The sequence below is a fragment of the Penicillium argentinense genome, assembly GCF_028826775.1.
Source record: "Penicillium argentinense strain IBT 30761 chromosome Unknown utg000009l_segment0_segment0, whole genome shotgun sequence".
Lineage (NCBI taxonomy): Eukaryota > Fungi > Ascomycota > Eurotiomycetes > Eurotiales > Aspergillaceae > Penicillium > Penicillium argentinense.
Genome location: NW_026622668.1, coordinates 4307829 through 4323446, shown reverse-complemented (window position 1 = coordinate 4323446; position 15618 = coordinate 4307829). Strand labels below are relative to the sequence as shown.

The following is a 15618-nucleotide window of genomic DNA, read 5'->3' as shown; positions in this document are numbered from 1 at the left end:
GCTCGCGCAGATTACAGCGTGAGGGAAAAGTATTAATGCTGTCTATTGAATGTATAAACAATCGAAGATCTGAATCCTCGCTGATATTGGCTAAGAGCTGATATAAGTACATATCCCGTCGCCTTGTAAGTAAAAATGCAGTACTACTCGTATGGATCTTTGATAGTTCCCTGCGAAAGCTTCTGCTCCATCTGCTTGACCAATGCCTGCGGGACGCCTTCTTGTGTTGCGCGGATCGTAACCCGGTACATCTAATTCCACATTAGTATCCATTTCTGATGAAGAGAAGGGGGGAGGAGGCTACATACCGACTTCTCATAGTTCGGCTCCAGCCGCATCAAACAACCCGTCTTTCCACCTTCAAATTGAAACACGGCACATCCAACAAGGTTCCTCTCGTTCGGATCGACGCCCTCGAGAATCTTCCAACCGAAACCCTCCACAGTCCTGCGGGTGAATCCTTCTGTGGCAGTCTTGTTCTTCGCCGTCACGCCGAACGTCTGTTGTCCCTCCAGCGGTCCGCCGCCAATCTGGCGCCAGCGCTTGAAGAAGTCTTCAGCTGACAGTGACGATGGCTCCATGTACCTGTGCATGAGGACTGGGAGCTGCAGGGTGTATGCCTGCAGGGCACCGGCCAGGTAGGAGATACGGATGGTGGGCGCATCGCTGAATGGTTTATGTACGGCGCAGAAAAGCGTTTGCTGGGTCTGGCCCGCGGCGTGGACGGTCGAGTCGGGGAGGTTCTTTGTGTCAATCTTCAGGTTTGGAGAGGCCGGGTTATCGATGGTGGTTGTCAAGGAGGTGATTGAGTAGGTGGACTTGTTGGAAATGTACAGCTTGACAACACCCATGTGACCACGATACTCCGAGCGAAGTCCAACCTGGATCTGTGCGTCTTCGAACAACACACCTTCTTGCGTGAAGTATAGACGGTTGAATCCAATGTCCCAGTCTGGGGTCAGGTGGGCTGCGCTGGCAAGGTTGGGAGCGGGCGGAGACGGGCCGCTGAAGTCTAGGCCGGCCAGATCGCCCAAGCCCGAGGCGTTCGCCCCGCTGGTCGGTGTGCCGTTCGATCCGGTCCGAGTGCCATTAACAATCGTCGTGAAGGTACGCTTGAGACCAGTGTTCTGGGCCAGAAGCACTTCCTGCTTATCGGCGTTGGCGTCTTTGCCGCCAACCACCCAGGTCTTCTTCTCCGTTGTGCCGGCCGTCTTCTGGTGCAGGCGTGACAAGAGAATAGAAGTTCGCTCGGAGAACGGCGGCATTTCATCGCAGACTGTCCTGATTAAGTCATCTGTAGGAAGAGTCGCCAGCGACAAGTACTCGAATGCTCGTTGTTGCAACTCGGAGTCGGGAGAATGGCTGTACAGGCGGAAAATCTGCAGGAGTTGCGGCTTGATCTCGGGGAACAAGTTGACGAACTTGACAAAAGATGAGAGGATCATGGCCCGCGCGTTGTCAGATCCAGTAAACATCTTAGCCTGCAGAGCCAGAAACTGTTCAATCGGGCTGGATCCAGGGTTATCGGCGATGAGATGACCGAATTCACCCAGCACGTAACACCCAATCTTCACCAGGCTCTCGTGGCAGTCGTTCTTCATGTAGCCGAGCAGGGTGTGGGCGGCATATGCCTGCAACTCTTCGTTGTTGGTCACGATTTGAATGACTCGTTGCCATACTTCGTCGTTGACGTGGTCACCCGCCAGGGACAGCAGTTTGAGTGTCATGTCAATATACCACTGCGCATCTGTCGCGTACTTTTCGGTCAGAATGGCAACCTTCAGCACCATTTCCTCACGAATGGCGTAATCCGCGGTCTGCAAGTATCGCAAAAGCTCGTTGACAATCGGACCCGCGTTTGTAGTGTCGCACATGCTGTACAGCAGGTCCAATCCCTTTCGCCTGACACTAATATCGCGGTCTCGGAGAGATCCAAGAATGATATTCTGGTGCTTCTTGATCGGGTCAAGGGTTTCGGCTCGCGCGGCGAAATGTGTCATAGCATCCAGACCCAGGTATCGCACGTTGGTCTCGCGGGATTGAATGTACTTGCCCAAGCGGGAGGAAATCTGCATCATGAGGTTATGCTCAGAGTCGAGGTGGATAAGGAGGTTGATGGCTTCGAAGAGAATGGCATTTTGGGCATTGTTCTGCTGGACGTTTTTGGGGGTTTCCATGGCAGATGCCATCATTTGGGCGAGGGATTCGCGGATGATCTGGCGGACGTGGCTGTCTTCGGATGGCGGGTAATACTGCAACAAACGAAGGAATTTCACCTGGATCCATGGGCATGGCACGCGGTAGTAGAGGTAGTCAGGCGCAATGTCATTGTCGACCACAATCTTCTTCAACCGCTGCGCAGCCTTGACATAACTGCCCTTGTATTCGTCGGGCATGTCTTGGGCGAGCGCCATAACCAGTGAGGTCACTGAGAGGGTGACTCCCATATCGGGGTCATCCATAATCGAGATAATTCGCTCGGCCCATTCTCTGCGGACAATCCCGGGGTATTTGCGGTAAAGACGAAGCAAGGTGAGGGCGGCCTTTTTCTTGACAAAGGCTTTCGAGGTTCTGCAGAATATCAGCAAAGGCTTTTTTTACCTAGGGAGGGGAGAACTCACGGTGAAATCAACAGCCGGTGAACTTCCGTCGCCAGCGCCTCTCCAAGCTCACGACCACCAACATTAGCCACAGCATGCAACGCCAAACAATTATTCAACTCATTATGATCCAACAGATCCTTTCGAATACTGTTGACGACCAAATGCAGCAGCTCATGCTCCTCATGCAGGAACAAGGTTACAGCCAGATACCCGATCTGCTTCTCGGAGTATTTATTCGACGAGATAAGATTGACCGCCTCCAGATGACCAAAGTCGACATCGTAGCCCTGAATATACACGTAGAGCAGCTTGCAGACGTATTTTTTCTTCTGGTAGCCGTTGAGATTGCCCGACTTGAATTTCTGGCGGATGTTGGCCAGCTCCTTATTCACGCGCTTCTCTTCCAGTTCTCGCGCCCGCGCATTTCGCAGGTCCGCGATGAACTGGACCAGTCCCCGCATCGACGACATTCTGGTCTGGCTCTGACTGCAGCTGTAATTTGATGCAGGCTGGTGTTCAGCTCAGGGCGTGTGGGTGTATTGCAGGTAGGTGCAGGAGTTCGGGGTGGGGTCGAGTGTACAACTCGCATGCCACGCGGAGATCACCTCAGGGGTTCGCGATCGGACTGACCACGTCACACAACCATGTCCCTGAAGCGTCGAGGTTTCGAAGGAGCATTGGCCAGCCAGGAATGGGGAGGTGGTGTTTGTTGGCGCGCTGGGAAACAGGGGGTTAAACGGTCGGGAAGCTGGCGGGAGTCAGCACGAGGAATCAATGCGTGCGGAAGGTGGCGCGTCGGCCCGGACAGAATGAGGTAGGTGCAACGTACGCAGAACAGTCGATGAAAAAGACCCCCAAGAGTGGCCGAGGAGCAGGTCGAGCAGAGAATCCCATGGTGCTTGGCCTTGGGCCACTTCCGCTGTCGATCGACGGGTTCCGCTGTGGCGCAGGATTAATGTTGATGCGCTGTGGCGGTGCTACCCCGTACCTTAACACTAGTACGGTAGTACCTCAAAGGGTACAGTGTACGATCTGCTACTGAATAGCGTAAGGTATACTGTGTGCCTCAGTTTGATGAGTTACGTGTTATCTGTATTATTTGGATCGTGATCACTGTCTCAACAAACAGTATTTGGAGCTGGTGTTGCTATATTTGAGATGCGATGAAACCCTCAGTTTCTGCTGATCAAAGATATCCACGAATGATTCATGACACAGTATATACGCCCCATGTCTACAGTATTACTTGTTCCAAAAATAAAATTGTGAATACCGATGTAATTGATATCTCGTAATAACCACAAAGTGGAAAGAATAGTGTACAAAGCAATTGAATGAACCCCTTATAATCATCCAGACGCCGCCTTAGAACAGCATGTTCAAAGGAAATGCAAATCAGCCATCTCGAACAAACATCTCAAGAGCGGGTGGTGAAGTCGACCTCAAGAGCGGACTCAATACCCTCGGCCTTCTCGCAGGTGCAGGAAGCTAGAGATAAAGTTAGCACCGGTTCGCAGAAGATATCCCGGCATTCTAGCGGGGTTTACGCTGGTAGAAAAACTTACCAGAGGGACGGCTGCCGCAGGGGCAGGTCTCGCCGGAAATAGCCTGGTTCTCGGTCACGGCGCGCTCACAGGTGCACTGGCCAGCGGGACGGGAGCCTATTAATAGATTAGCAGTGTTCTCGATGTGATATCTGTGGGGTTCTAGTAGGAGTTTGTAGGAGACATACGACAAGAGCAGCGGGGCCCGGAGATGGTGTTCTCGGTGGCAGACTTGTTGCAGGAGCAGTGGAGGGCGTTCTCCTTGCCGCAGGAGCACTTGGCCTGCGCGGCGCAGACGCAGCCTCCGTCCTGGGAGGTCTTGCAGCAGGTGGAAGCGGGGTGGACCATTTTGGCGGTGGTTTGGTGATGTAGATCGGTAGTTTCGAAGATGGTGCTTGAAGTTGAAGTAACGTTCACGAAGATCGCGGAATCCAAAGGTTTGAGACTCAAGAGAATCAAGTAAGGATTGCTTTGAGCTTGAGCTGATGAGAATAGGAAAAGAAAACCTGCGAACAGGCGAATTGTTCTTATAGCAACAGGAAGGCGCCCGTCTGCGTCACAACTGCTGGCATGATTGCCAATGCGCGCGCGCTGATTGGCTGGCTGTTTAGGCGCTGCCGGTATAGTCATGTGACATTCCTGGACTAGTCGCCCATGATTGGTTACCCGTTTTGGCCACTACAAATGCGCGACTTCTCACTGGCTCATCGCAGACGAGTTGCTGGCAGGGCAGACGAGGATGACCATTGTCTCGTCAGTGATTCGATGAGAGAAGCATGCATGACATGGCGGGAGTGCAGTAGACCCCGCTAGTGCTAACCTTCTAAGTATTCAAGGTCAACACTGCCTGGAAGGTTCAGGAACATCCATTTTCAGAGGAATTGCGAGGTTTGTAAAGATTTCATATCTTTCAGATTGATCCATTTTACCATCAGCTAGACATAATGTGATATTTTCTCGTGTTTGCGCGTGTCGTTGGGAAATGTCCAAGTTGCTGTGTGTTTTCGATATATAGTCAGCTCCCGCTTTCAGCACGCCCCGCCGTGCAACAGAATTTACGTGCCTAATATGAATTGTGCCCAAGGCGGTAGGATGACTAATATATCTGGAATAATTAATCGACGTGTATAATTTCCTATTCAGGGCGTCCATCAATCGTACAGTGTCCTCTGCTTCTTCCCATCCTTCTGTAGCGTAGTGAAAAGACGTTCTATGTCCTCCAAACGACGGATATCTTGCTCGGTAGTGCCCTCTTGATGCTGAGCCCGTAGTATAGCATTCTGAATGCTATTAATCGCCTCAGATACAAGATGGCATATCCACTGGTGGCCCAGATCTATATTCGTCATCCTGGGCACCATCACCGTCATTAGAGAAATCAGCGATTATATCGGATAAATCAGGCTCTGCAACGTCGTTTTCGTTTGACGGATTCAGGAATTCATCCAAAGACAAAACTTCCTGCGCATCTCCCCTGAAGGAAATCGCTCGATCAAGCTCTGATATAGAGGCCTGAGTTCAAGCGATTCTAGCTGAGGCGTCTTATCAGTGCTCGGATAAATGATCTTGCTTTTTTCAAAGCAGTTCTGTATTGTCTGATCGAGCACGTCATTACGCCAGACCTGGGTAATCCAGTGGAGGGTGTAGTATAGGCTCAAGACAGCGTAGTTGGTTTGTAGGGCTAGGCCGATGTTCAGCCCGATCGAAGCTGCTAGGGTGTTGAGGAGGATCGGGCGGCCGCCTTTGTGTCGGAAAGGGTGCCTGTTAGGAGTGGGGCGAGGGCTTGGGCGATCTTTTCCATGTTTATGTGTGTTAGAATGAGGGTGAGAAAGGTGGGAGGGGTCCGTACCATATAGACCCTGAGAGTTAGGTATATTTTGGAGAAGGATCGTCTAGTGCCTTGGACATGGACTCCAGGGCGGGAAAGTCGATTGTTTCAGAGAAGAAGGCAAGGACATTGATGCAGGACAGAGTGATTATTGTAAAGATCTTTTTCTGTCTCGAGGAGGACGGTGAATGATTTCGTCTGTTCGGTGTCTTTGGTGTTATTTTCGACATCTTGGTCGGAGGAGCTATGTTTTCGTCGCATCTAATGGACTCTTGCGTTAGACTGAGCGAGGAATTTTCTCTGTGATATTTGACTCTGCGACTGGAAACATTATCAGGATTGAAAAGCCTCATGCCGGTATTAGATGCAAAGATACGATTGATGATATGCCGTCATAACGTAGCCGAGATAAGATCAAACGTAAGATCAGGGCGTCGCCAATATATAATGTTGTGTAATACCCCTTGGCCCTGAGATCAAATATCTAGTGAAAGTACACCTTTCCGCACTGTGTTCTATATTGTGTGTTTTTCCTAAAAAGAACACTCTCTTTATCCCCTTGATCTCGTGTAGTAAGTAGGACGAGAAAGTGTTGAGACAAAAACAAGTTCAGATGTAACCAGCACTCAATGGAGATGTCTACGCATGATAAGTTATACAGTATTCTTCAGTCTTTGTAAACAGTTTATTTGTCGCTGTTTATAGCGTTAGACAGTGTGGCGGCAAGCCCATCGGGTGATAAGGCGAAGATCTGCATACCCGCCCCGACCCCTTACCTTAACCCATAAATCATCGGGCCGCACCACTTGATGTGATACTTCGGGTTTGTTCAGCAACGGTATGGGGGGTAGACGAGTTGAGCAGGAAAGCGTCGAATCTTTAATCTACCTGATGTGATAGAAGCATGACACCTTTCTCATTGTGGTTAGTGTTAATGTACTGCAGTGTGCTCTCATAGGCGGAAAAAAGCAAAGACGCCAGAAAGCCAGGGTAGACATGTGCACCAACAAATGAGGTGCTTGCACATGGATTGCCCGTATCGAAGGATTGTGATGGTATGTCCATATCTCGGAGGGAAAAAAACCATGATCTATGCCTATAACATAATATACACACAAGTCTCCATTGTATTCTTAACGGCTTCGCTAGCCCTTGCCGATGATATCCCAGAAATATATGTGCATAGGAAGACGCAATTAACATTAAAAATCCAACCAGCGGTGAAATCTATGTTGGGCTCAACCACGAGAAAAACGACAACGCTGGACCACCGGACCCATAAACGACAACTTGCCAATAAACCAAACAATGCAGAGGGACAACTTAGTAGAAATAGGCCAAAGCAGACAGAAAGAAATTGACGGTAGGAAAAGGCTATGATAAAATTAGGATTAAAAATACGCTCATATGGATCGAATGCCCGGTGGCCGAGAGGAAAAGAGAAACGAATTGAAAAAGTAAGCCAGAGATACTCTGGTCAATATAATGTCCAGGCGAAGCCAGACCAAGCTGGATGAGAAATAAACCCGCGAATGTTGCAGAAGATCTTTGTTGCAATGGAAGTGTCCGCACCTCATCATTGCTGGATATAGCCGGGGTAGCTGAATGGGGGGTTGAATTTGTTTCGGAGGGGATCGGGATTTTGTTGGTTCATTGGGTCTTGAGCGGTTGATCCGGACTCGGTGGGGGCGAAGGAGGTTGGGAGACTCATGGTTGAGGAGTTGGATTGCGTGTAGGGTATTGTGCCCATTGAGCCGGATGGGCTGGCGTAGGAGAAGGTGCGGTAGTCTTGTTGGGGGAGAGATTGCATTGTGGACATTGGGCGGCCGTGGTTCAGTTGTGAGGTCATTCCGAGTCCGCTGTAGTCTTTTGCTGTGGACATGGCCAGGTGGGGTTGGTAGCTTTGGGGTTGGGTGCCTGGTGTTTGTTAGGGCTAGTTCTTGCTTTTGCTTGTAAATAAGTGCACCTACCTAGATTGCTCATGTCGTAGGGCAGCTGGTTACCCTGTGAATCGGTTGGGGAGACTGAGCCCTCGAATGTCGGTGGCTGGTCATAGGCTGCCATCATACCTGGGAGTCGGGGCACACTATAGTCCATCTGTCGACCATACGGCAAACCAGGTTGATTTGATGGCGGAGCGAATCGATTGTGAAGTTGCATGTTGGGGTGGAAAGTAGATTGCTGCGAAGACGCATCGGAGAGACTGCTGGACCGAGTGAGCGAGTAATCACTCCGAATCGTCCTATGCAAATCTGACATAGAAGCCGACGCCGCCGGTCGACCAAAGATCATGCCGGACTGAGACAAGCCGTCTGTCCGCCCCTGCCCAGCAGAGGACATGTACGTTCCTGCGGTCGACGCAGAACTCAGCGGCGAGACCATGTAGTCGTCTTCATTTGGCCGTTGAAAACAGTCCGTCCGGAGAGTCCGCAGTGTTGCAAAATCGGGATTCGGGGCGTAGTCGTGCGGTGAGGCCACGGGTGTTTGTCCGGTCGACTTGCTCTCAAATGGAGTGCGGAGCACTTTCGTCGTGTCAAAGTCGTCCGGCAGCGCTCGTGATTTGAGCATTCTCTCGCGGTCATTGGTAGTGAGACGCTTCAGCTTTGCTCGTCTGCGTGGGAGGGAGTGTGAGCGAGGTGGTAACTTGAAGCTCAAAAGAGGGAAAGGAATGGAAGGCCTACCTGTTCTGAAACCACACTTGCACCTGCCGCGGCGTCAGGCCTGGAATCTCCCTCGACAGTCGTTCTCGATGAGCGGCGTCGGGGTGTGCTTGACGGGTGAATTCGCTCATGAGGAAACGAGTCTGGTTGTGTGTCAACCTGTCGATAGATCGGGATCAGCAATTTTCCTACTATTCACTCTCGATGCAACGGCTGCTTACCGGAATCGCTTCATCTTCTTCTTCTCCAGTGATGGCGACTTGCTGTCCTCGGTGTCGACTGTATCGGCCCTCTCATCCGAGGGACTCACAGTAGATTCCTGGTCATGCTGATCCTTCGCATTCAGACTCACTTGAGACGCATCCGACGCCTCTCCCACATGACCAGATCCGCCATGAGGCTGCTGAGACATGCCATAGTTGATTTGATTCAACCCCGGAATCTCCAACTTGACTCGAGGAAGTAGATCTTCCCTCCCATGACTCTCCAGACCCCGCGAAGGGATTTCTCCCCCGTACGAGCCCGAGGCAGCCGTCGAACTAGTGTGTACCGGCATCGGGGTGGTTGAGGCATTCTCAGCCGTCGCACCAGCCCGTTGCATCTCAGCAGACCGTCCGAGAGAAAACAGACCGGGAAGTCGTTCCCGAGGCAGCGCCAACTGCGGCGAGGAGGTCCGTGGCAGCGAAGGAACCCGCTCTCCGTGACGAGCAACCGATGATAGATGGGATGTGACCGTCGACAGGGGCGAGGAAGCTGGCGAGGATAAAGAAGGGACCCAGAGACAAGGGCCGCCGATTGACATGGTAAGAGAGAGTTCTACTCTTGCACCGGTTTTAGGGCTCGGATCAACGAGACAAGAAACCGAAGATATGAACGTCGACGTCAACGTCGAAGATATGGGATTTGACCAGGGGTGTCCTTTCCAAGCACACCAAACAACACCTTAACGCACGAAACACAGCAAGAAAATCTCAAGAGAAAAAAAAGGGACAAACAAGAGACTAATGCGTCCTTTCCCCGAGATGAGACGAAGGTGGGTCTGATCGAAGTGCCGGGGCGCTTGCGCAACAGACTCAGGGTTCTGCAATTAAACGGAATAAAGGGTGACGAGGTCCAGAGCGTTTGAGCGTCAGCCTCTCGGGATGTATATTGCGTGAAGAGGAGAGGGGAAAGGTTGGCGGAGGCGAAACGGATAGAAGGTTTCCCTAAGCGCCGATGGGTGCAGTGTGCAGGAAGTCGTTGTGAGAAAGACGTCAAAGAAGACGTGACAACAAGCCACCTGGTGCTCCAAGTTTCTTGATCTTCGATGCCAACCTTTTTGACCTGGGCAGGGCAGATCGTTACGCAGGTTGGTAGTTGGCGAGACACGAGTCGAAAATCCACCAGTGCAACACCTAGCTTTGCTGAGTCCACAAAACAATGGGTCACTAGGATCGGGAGATCTCGAGGAAAGGCGAGATGGGCGGAAGGCGTTGAGATGACGGTGGTTTCTAGCGAGCGGGAGTGGAAATACCAGCCCGGTTGGGATATTAAAACGGACGCAATGCCACAAGGGTCCACCAGGGAATCAGAGTTGGCCACCCGTCAGGTCTCCAGTCAGAAGGCCCAACGCTGTGACTAACGGGGGGAACCAAGAAGTATACGCGTGGGTTCGTGGGATGACGATCCTTGCAACGGCCGAAACGGTTGAAAGTCAAAGTAAGACGTCACTGAGAGGTGGGCCAGATAAGATTGAAAAGAGACAGAAAGAAAGGAAGTTGAAAGTTGAAAGTTGAGACGAGCAAAGGTCAAACAGGGGCAACCAGAAAGACCGAGGCACTGAAAGATCACAAAATTCTTCAAATCGAAGAGGAGGGTGGGCCAGAGGGAGTGTGCCCGTAAGGCCAGTTTGATCATGGCCTGCGCGCACGTCTCGGTAACGATCAGCGATCTATGGAGGCGAAGGATCCTCCTTGTGGAATAGTCCCAGAGATGTAACCCCGGGTTCTCAAATGGCCAGGTTACGAGAGTATCAGACCTAAAACCAATCGTGCAAAGGATGCACAGATCTGGTCCACCTCGCTACGGCTCTAGTGTTCTGTTTTACGCAGGCGTACCTGTCTATAAGGCTGTCGAGAATCCCCCGTCCCCGTCAGCTAGAGAAACCCTACTTGAGTGTATCTCTGGCCTTGGTGAACAAGACAAAGTACGGGGTAGATACCACCAAAACAGAGACAGGTGCGCAGAGCACGGCCTCAACGGAGCATAGGACCACCAAACCCCCAGTTTATGAGTTATGACCACGGCCAGCACTGGGTCCTGTGGCGAATCGCGGTTCTGCCCGAGCTGAAATATAACCCCCCCTCGCCCTCCGGTTGAACCGGATACGGAGAGAGGGGGGACCGAAAAGCTGAATCACGAGACCCATACAAGCTCTGCGATAGCTATAACCCACTTCTAGGCATTGCGCTCAGTATTTCTCAGCGTGAAAGAGGGTCGATGGAGCCTGGACCCCACCACGAGCCCACGAGGCGGGACTCTACGGGCTATGCTTTTGTACCGAGACGTGAGCGTTCGTTACGTTTTTCTCCTCAGAGCTTTAGTCGCCAACGGTGTGCTAGCGCCACGGCCGATAGAAAATTTTCCGACGTGGATACCGTTAGGCGGAAGCTAGTCACTCAATACACTAGGCCCTAGTGTAGGTAGCAAAGACACAAGCCAGTTGTCGATACCTGCATAAGCCGGGCCAATTGGTTCGAGGGCGTGAGCCCTTGGCCGAATAGGGATTGCAGACCCTGGGCTGGATTATTTATTTATTTATTTATTTTGTTTCTCTGTGATTTGCTTTCTCCCTCACCGGCCATGTGGAATGGCTTCTAGCGATATTAAGCGGCAGCCAGTCAGCGAGCTGCCCGCTGCTGAGGCGCGAAGGCGTCGGATGAGGTGGAGTCGTCCCGGGGGGTTGGACCAGGAGAAAAGAAATCAGAAAAGAAGAAAAAACAAGGGTAAATGATTTCAGTCAGTCAAAAAGAGGGAGAAAATAAAAGAAGGCCCGAATGGGGGGCCCTGCGATCATCCGTGGTTGGTAACCACTGGCACGACCAGCAAAGATATCCAGCCGCTTATTGGCTTTGGCATCGAGCCCTGAAACTGCGATGGGGCAGTCATTCGCACGTGTGCATCAGAGTACTTCACCTGCCGCCAAAGAAGACCACTCGGATAAACCGAGTCGATGGAGAATTGCCTCCGGAGAGCCTCAGTTTCACTTCCCCTGAGTCTCCCAGCCCGATCCCCATCCACCGTCGCTGGAGGCGAGTCTGCATACTCCATATCTCGTCGGACGAGACTCCGTTGAAGCTCTAGGGAGTCCTCCCAGCCCTGGGGTGCGCTAGCATCACTCGGGGTTAACCGTTGCCCGGGAAGCCTTGGATCCACCGGGTAGAGCACTCCTTGAATCTCCACATCCGGGCATGAAACAGTCCAAGTTGCAGCTGAAATGAGGCCATCCTGGAAAATGGATCGATCAAAGAATTTGCGACTTCCAGACTTTTCCATCTGGTGACCCTGTGCCGAGGTAGTTGAGTGCCCTGTAGTGCCCTGTAGTGCCCGGGGTGGTCGTAGGGTCTAAGTATACAATTGTACTGTACGACAGTACATACGGAGTAAATAGTACGGAATGTGAGTCTGGCCGGTAATCGATACGAGAACGTGACCTCGCCGCCTTAACCACCTGAACTGCTCAATGCTTACTCCGTCCGCATTCCCTCCTACTTCCCAGACACAGCGGATAATAATATCACTCACTCACTGCTCATCTTCGATCGCAATGAGGTCACTGCGGTGCGACTCCCGGCCCGGAAGTATATTCATCGGCGCTCCAATTTGTTCTTCTGATGTCGTTGAGCAACATACTTCGCCCGGTTCAATAGCCGGTGGGACCAGCTGCACATCTGGAAAGGACTCTTCTTTCACAGTACAATCCAAGACTGCCCCACGCTCCGATCAAGGCTCTCCGAACTCATGCACGGTGGACTGGACTCCGCTGCGCTAACCGGCTGCATCCCCACCCGCTTCGCCTCGCACGGTTTCGGGGGAGAAAACTCGGATCCGTTGGCTCTCATCCCGAATCACAGGGCTCAGCGCGCCCCTCTACGGCCGAAAATTGGTCGATCACAGCGGAGCATCCCTGGCCAGCGTCTGATCTTTCTCATTTTCCTGTCTGGGCATGACGCGGTTGCCTGGTGATCTCGGATGACCCGGGGAACAGTGTGGCAGAGGAAAAAGAAAGAAAAGGGAAATCGATGGACGCACGGCGAGGACTGGAAGATGCAAGACTCGCCGGTGCAGGTCCTGGCGTGCTCTATTGATGTCCTAATGCGTGCGCTGGCGACGCCACGCTGATGGCTTTAGGAACGCGACCAAGCTCGACTGTTCCAGAACAAACGAGTTGCGGGGAATCCGATCGCAGCATCGATCGCAGCGCAACTTTAATCTCGGACTCGCCAAGATTCGCCCGCCCTTCATTTCGTATCGCGCGCATGCACGTCGTCATCGCGAGCCGATGGTGTCGGAGGGTGACGCAAGCCGATCTCGCCTGCACCCTAGTCCTGCACCTGTTAGTAGCGCAGGCGCAGGTGCGATACCCGATTACATACACGACTCCGTTCAGCGGCAAGATGGGCCGATGGGATGATTGCCCTGCAGATCGTCTACTTAACTATGTACAGAACTGCAGGAGTCGAGCGAGCCAGGTACACGTGGATCATGTCGACCACATGGCATTGGCCTCCTTCTTACCCGTGGTACTACCTGCGTCAGGTTATTGAGCTTGATAGCCTGGCCCTTGGAATAGATTTCCCGCCACCCATTGTTTCGAAGCGGGCCCCAGAGTCGAAACTCGGGTTGACAGGTCGACGCGCCCGTTTCCACGGATCACAGGCTGGCGCACACTCCCGAACCGGGAGGCTGTTGCGAAACCACCGTTGGAAGTGGACAGGGCAGGAGCGGTGCTAACGGTTTTGCAGTTCCTCCGAAGCTATTGATTTTCTAAATCTTTTAACTTTCATGCAGCGTATAGTTCCAAGACAATTCTTGGCAAGTGTCCTAGAATATGTACCAAAGTACAACCAGATTGTCCTATCGATTGCACTGAACATGGCCAGTGCTTTCCAGTCGATCAGATCGGAGGACCGTTATTGTAAGAAAGCACAGACGAGTCTCCTTCCCCTACTTACACACGATAGGGGCCTCCGACTCCACTGTGCGGTGGAGCTCGCAACACTCCGACACCGCCGAGTGGGCCGTTGTCTGATTGTGGGCTCGCAAAGCTGCGAGGCACCGCAATGCGATCAGTGCGTCGGGGATTTAATTTTTGCTTTTTCTCTCTTTCGTGCGAACTGCGGCTAATTCGGAAAGCCGGCCTGGCTGACATACCGATGGCCTTGTATGTGCACAGCAAACGTGATCACAATTGTGCCTGCCGGATCTGCATTCCCAAGGTGCCCCCCGGACCAGAACAGGGCGAGTCCACTTTGCTTCCGACTACCCGTGCTTCCTGATGAGATTTCAGACGCCGAACTCTCCCAACAGTCTGTTAGTCTGGGAGTCGGGGGCAGGGCGTAAGAAAGTGAAACATGGCTGCGACGCTCCGGCCCCCCCCCCTCCCACGGGATTTTTACACTTTCACCCCCTCGCTAGGCCGGGGCGAAGGATCGGGTTCCGAGGGCAGCTGCAAAGGGCCAAAAACAAAATAATATTGCCCTTGTTCCTAACAAAGCAATATTATTATTATGCCTATCTGACTCGAAAGGGTGGGATTTCATGCAGGAACCTCTCACTGCCTCCAATAGAGTTGCCGATCAACTAGGACGAAATCTTGATCCCCACGTCGGTAGCTAATACGACTTTTATTTATTTACACCAGTGTAGTCTCCTGGCTGTCGGTGCTAGTCCTGCCGAGCCCGAGTCGGTGAATCCCAGCTAAAAAAGTCCGTCGTTCCTGGTTTCGGTTGATCGCCGTTGAAGCTAAGCCGTTAGTCTTCACTGCCTCGCTAAGCCCCGGAAATCAGAGACAACACCTCAACAATGCAACCATGTCGCTGGATATGGTCCGATGTGCAAGCTGATCGACAGAAATACTCAAGAATAAATACCGCAGCCTATTCTGCGGTGGGGTCGTTGGAAGAGTCCTGCAAGCTGGTTGAACCCACATTTCGTTTACGTTTGCCGCGCAATTGATGAGACTCGGTAAACACGAGGAAGGAAGGAACGGGGCTGCAGAAGATTCTGTGGAGTGAGAACGCGTATGCAGGGCTTGGAATCGAGGAGAGAGAACTATAGGGAAGAAACAGACAGGGAAATGTCTTTCAGAACCTTCATCGTACCCGTATCCGTTTTTATCCGTGCTTGAAAATCCCTGAAGAAACGAAACATTATCTATCACCTGCATCCAAATATTATCGAATGGATACATCACACAGCTTCTTCACTGCGCCGTGATATCGATGCATATACCTCCCCGCAAGCGATTCAAGTGGCGGATGTGATCCCCTGGCTGCTAAACGATACCCGTTGCGGGTATTGCTCCGCACTACCGAAGAAAGGGGGGCCAAAGCCATAACCTAAGAAGCCTCCCTGCCTGCGCCAAAGCCGGTTCGCCGTCGGCGAGTTCTAAAGGGATTATCCCCGGAAGCCGCACTAGACGCGGTGGTCGGCTTGTGGTATGAGGTGTTCTTCCAAGATTGTCAGGGGTGGTTGATTATTGTCTCGTAGATTGTATACTTTTATCTTGGCGATTATTGCTTGGTGCGTGCTGAAGGTGGCTTTTATAGAGCAGTCATGGCATTATCTCCATTTTCTAACTTGTTTTGTAGCATGGAATCAGTTGCACTGAGGGCAACGTTATGCGCTTCCTTATGTCGAAAGAGAGGATGAGATGAATGTAAACGAGTAGATTCAAAGCCGCTGCATTTTCGAAAGTACATATTCATTGTGTCCAGACTATA

At 51.9% G+C, this 15618-nt stretch overlaps 4 protein-coding genes across 4 annotated transcripts; all 4 read right to left on the bottom strand.

Moving 5' to 3' along the window:
- Positions 1–143: 143 nt before the first annotated feature.
- Positions 144–3073, bottom strand: N7532_009186 (AP-2 complex subunit alpha; the record flags this gene model as incomplete). Its single annotated transcript, XM_056621677.1, has 3 exons — positions 144–251; positions 309–2571; positions 2622–3073. 3 exons carry the CDS (start codon positions 3071–3073, stop codon positions 144–146), a joined length of 2823 nt encoding a protein of 940 aa, XP_056472483.1.
- A 947-nt stretch (positions 3074–4020) lies between these two features.
- N7532_009185 (putative copper resistance protein Crd2) lies at positions 4021–4495 on the bottom strand (the record flags this gene model as incomplete). Its single annotated transcript, XM_056621676.1, has 3 exons — positions 4021–4091; positions 4169–4264; positions 4336–4495. 3 exons carry the CDS (start codon positions 4493–4495, stop codon positions 4021–4023), a joined length of 327 nt encoding a protein of 108 aa, XP_056472482.1.
- Positions 4496–7551: 3056 nt separating this feature from the next.
- Positions 7552–9437, bottom strand: N7532_009184 (homeobox domain-containing protein; the record flags this gene model as incomplete). Its single annotated transcript, XM_056621675.1, has 4 exons — positions 7552–7892; positions 7946–8586; positions 8657–8794; positions 8857–9437. 4 exons carry the CDS (start codon positions 9435–9437, stop codon positions 7552–7554), a joined length of 1701 nt encoding a protein of 566 aa, XP_056472481.1.
- Positions 9438–11686: 2249 nt separating this feature from the next.
- Positions 11687–12169, bottom strand: N7532_009183 (uncharacterized protein; the record flags this gene model as incomplete). Its single annotated transcript, XM_056621674.1, has 1 exon — positions 11687–12169. The coding sequence occupies one exon, from the start codon at positions 12167–12169 to the stop codon at positions 11687–11689; it is 483 nt and encodes a 160-aa protein (XP_056472480.1).
- Positions 12170–15618: the final 3449 nt, after the last annotated feature.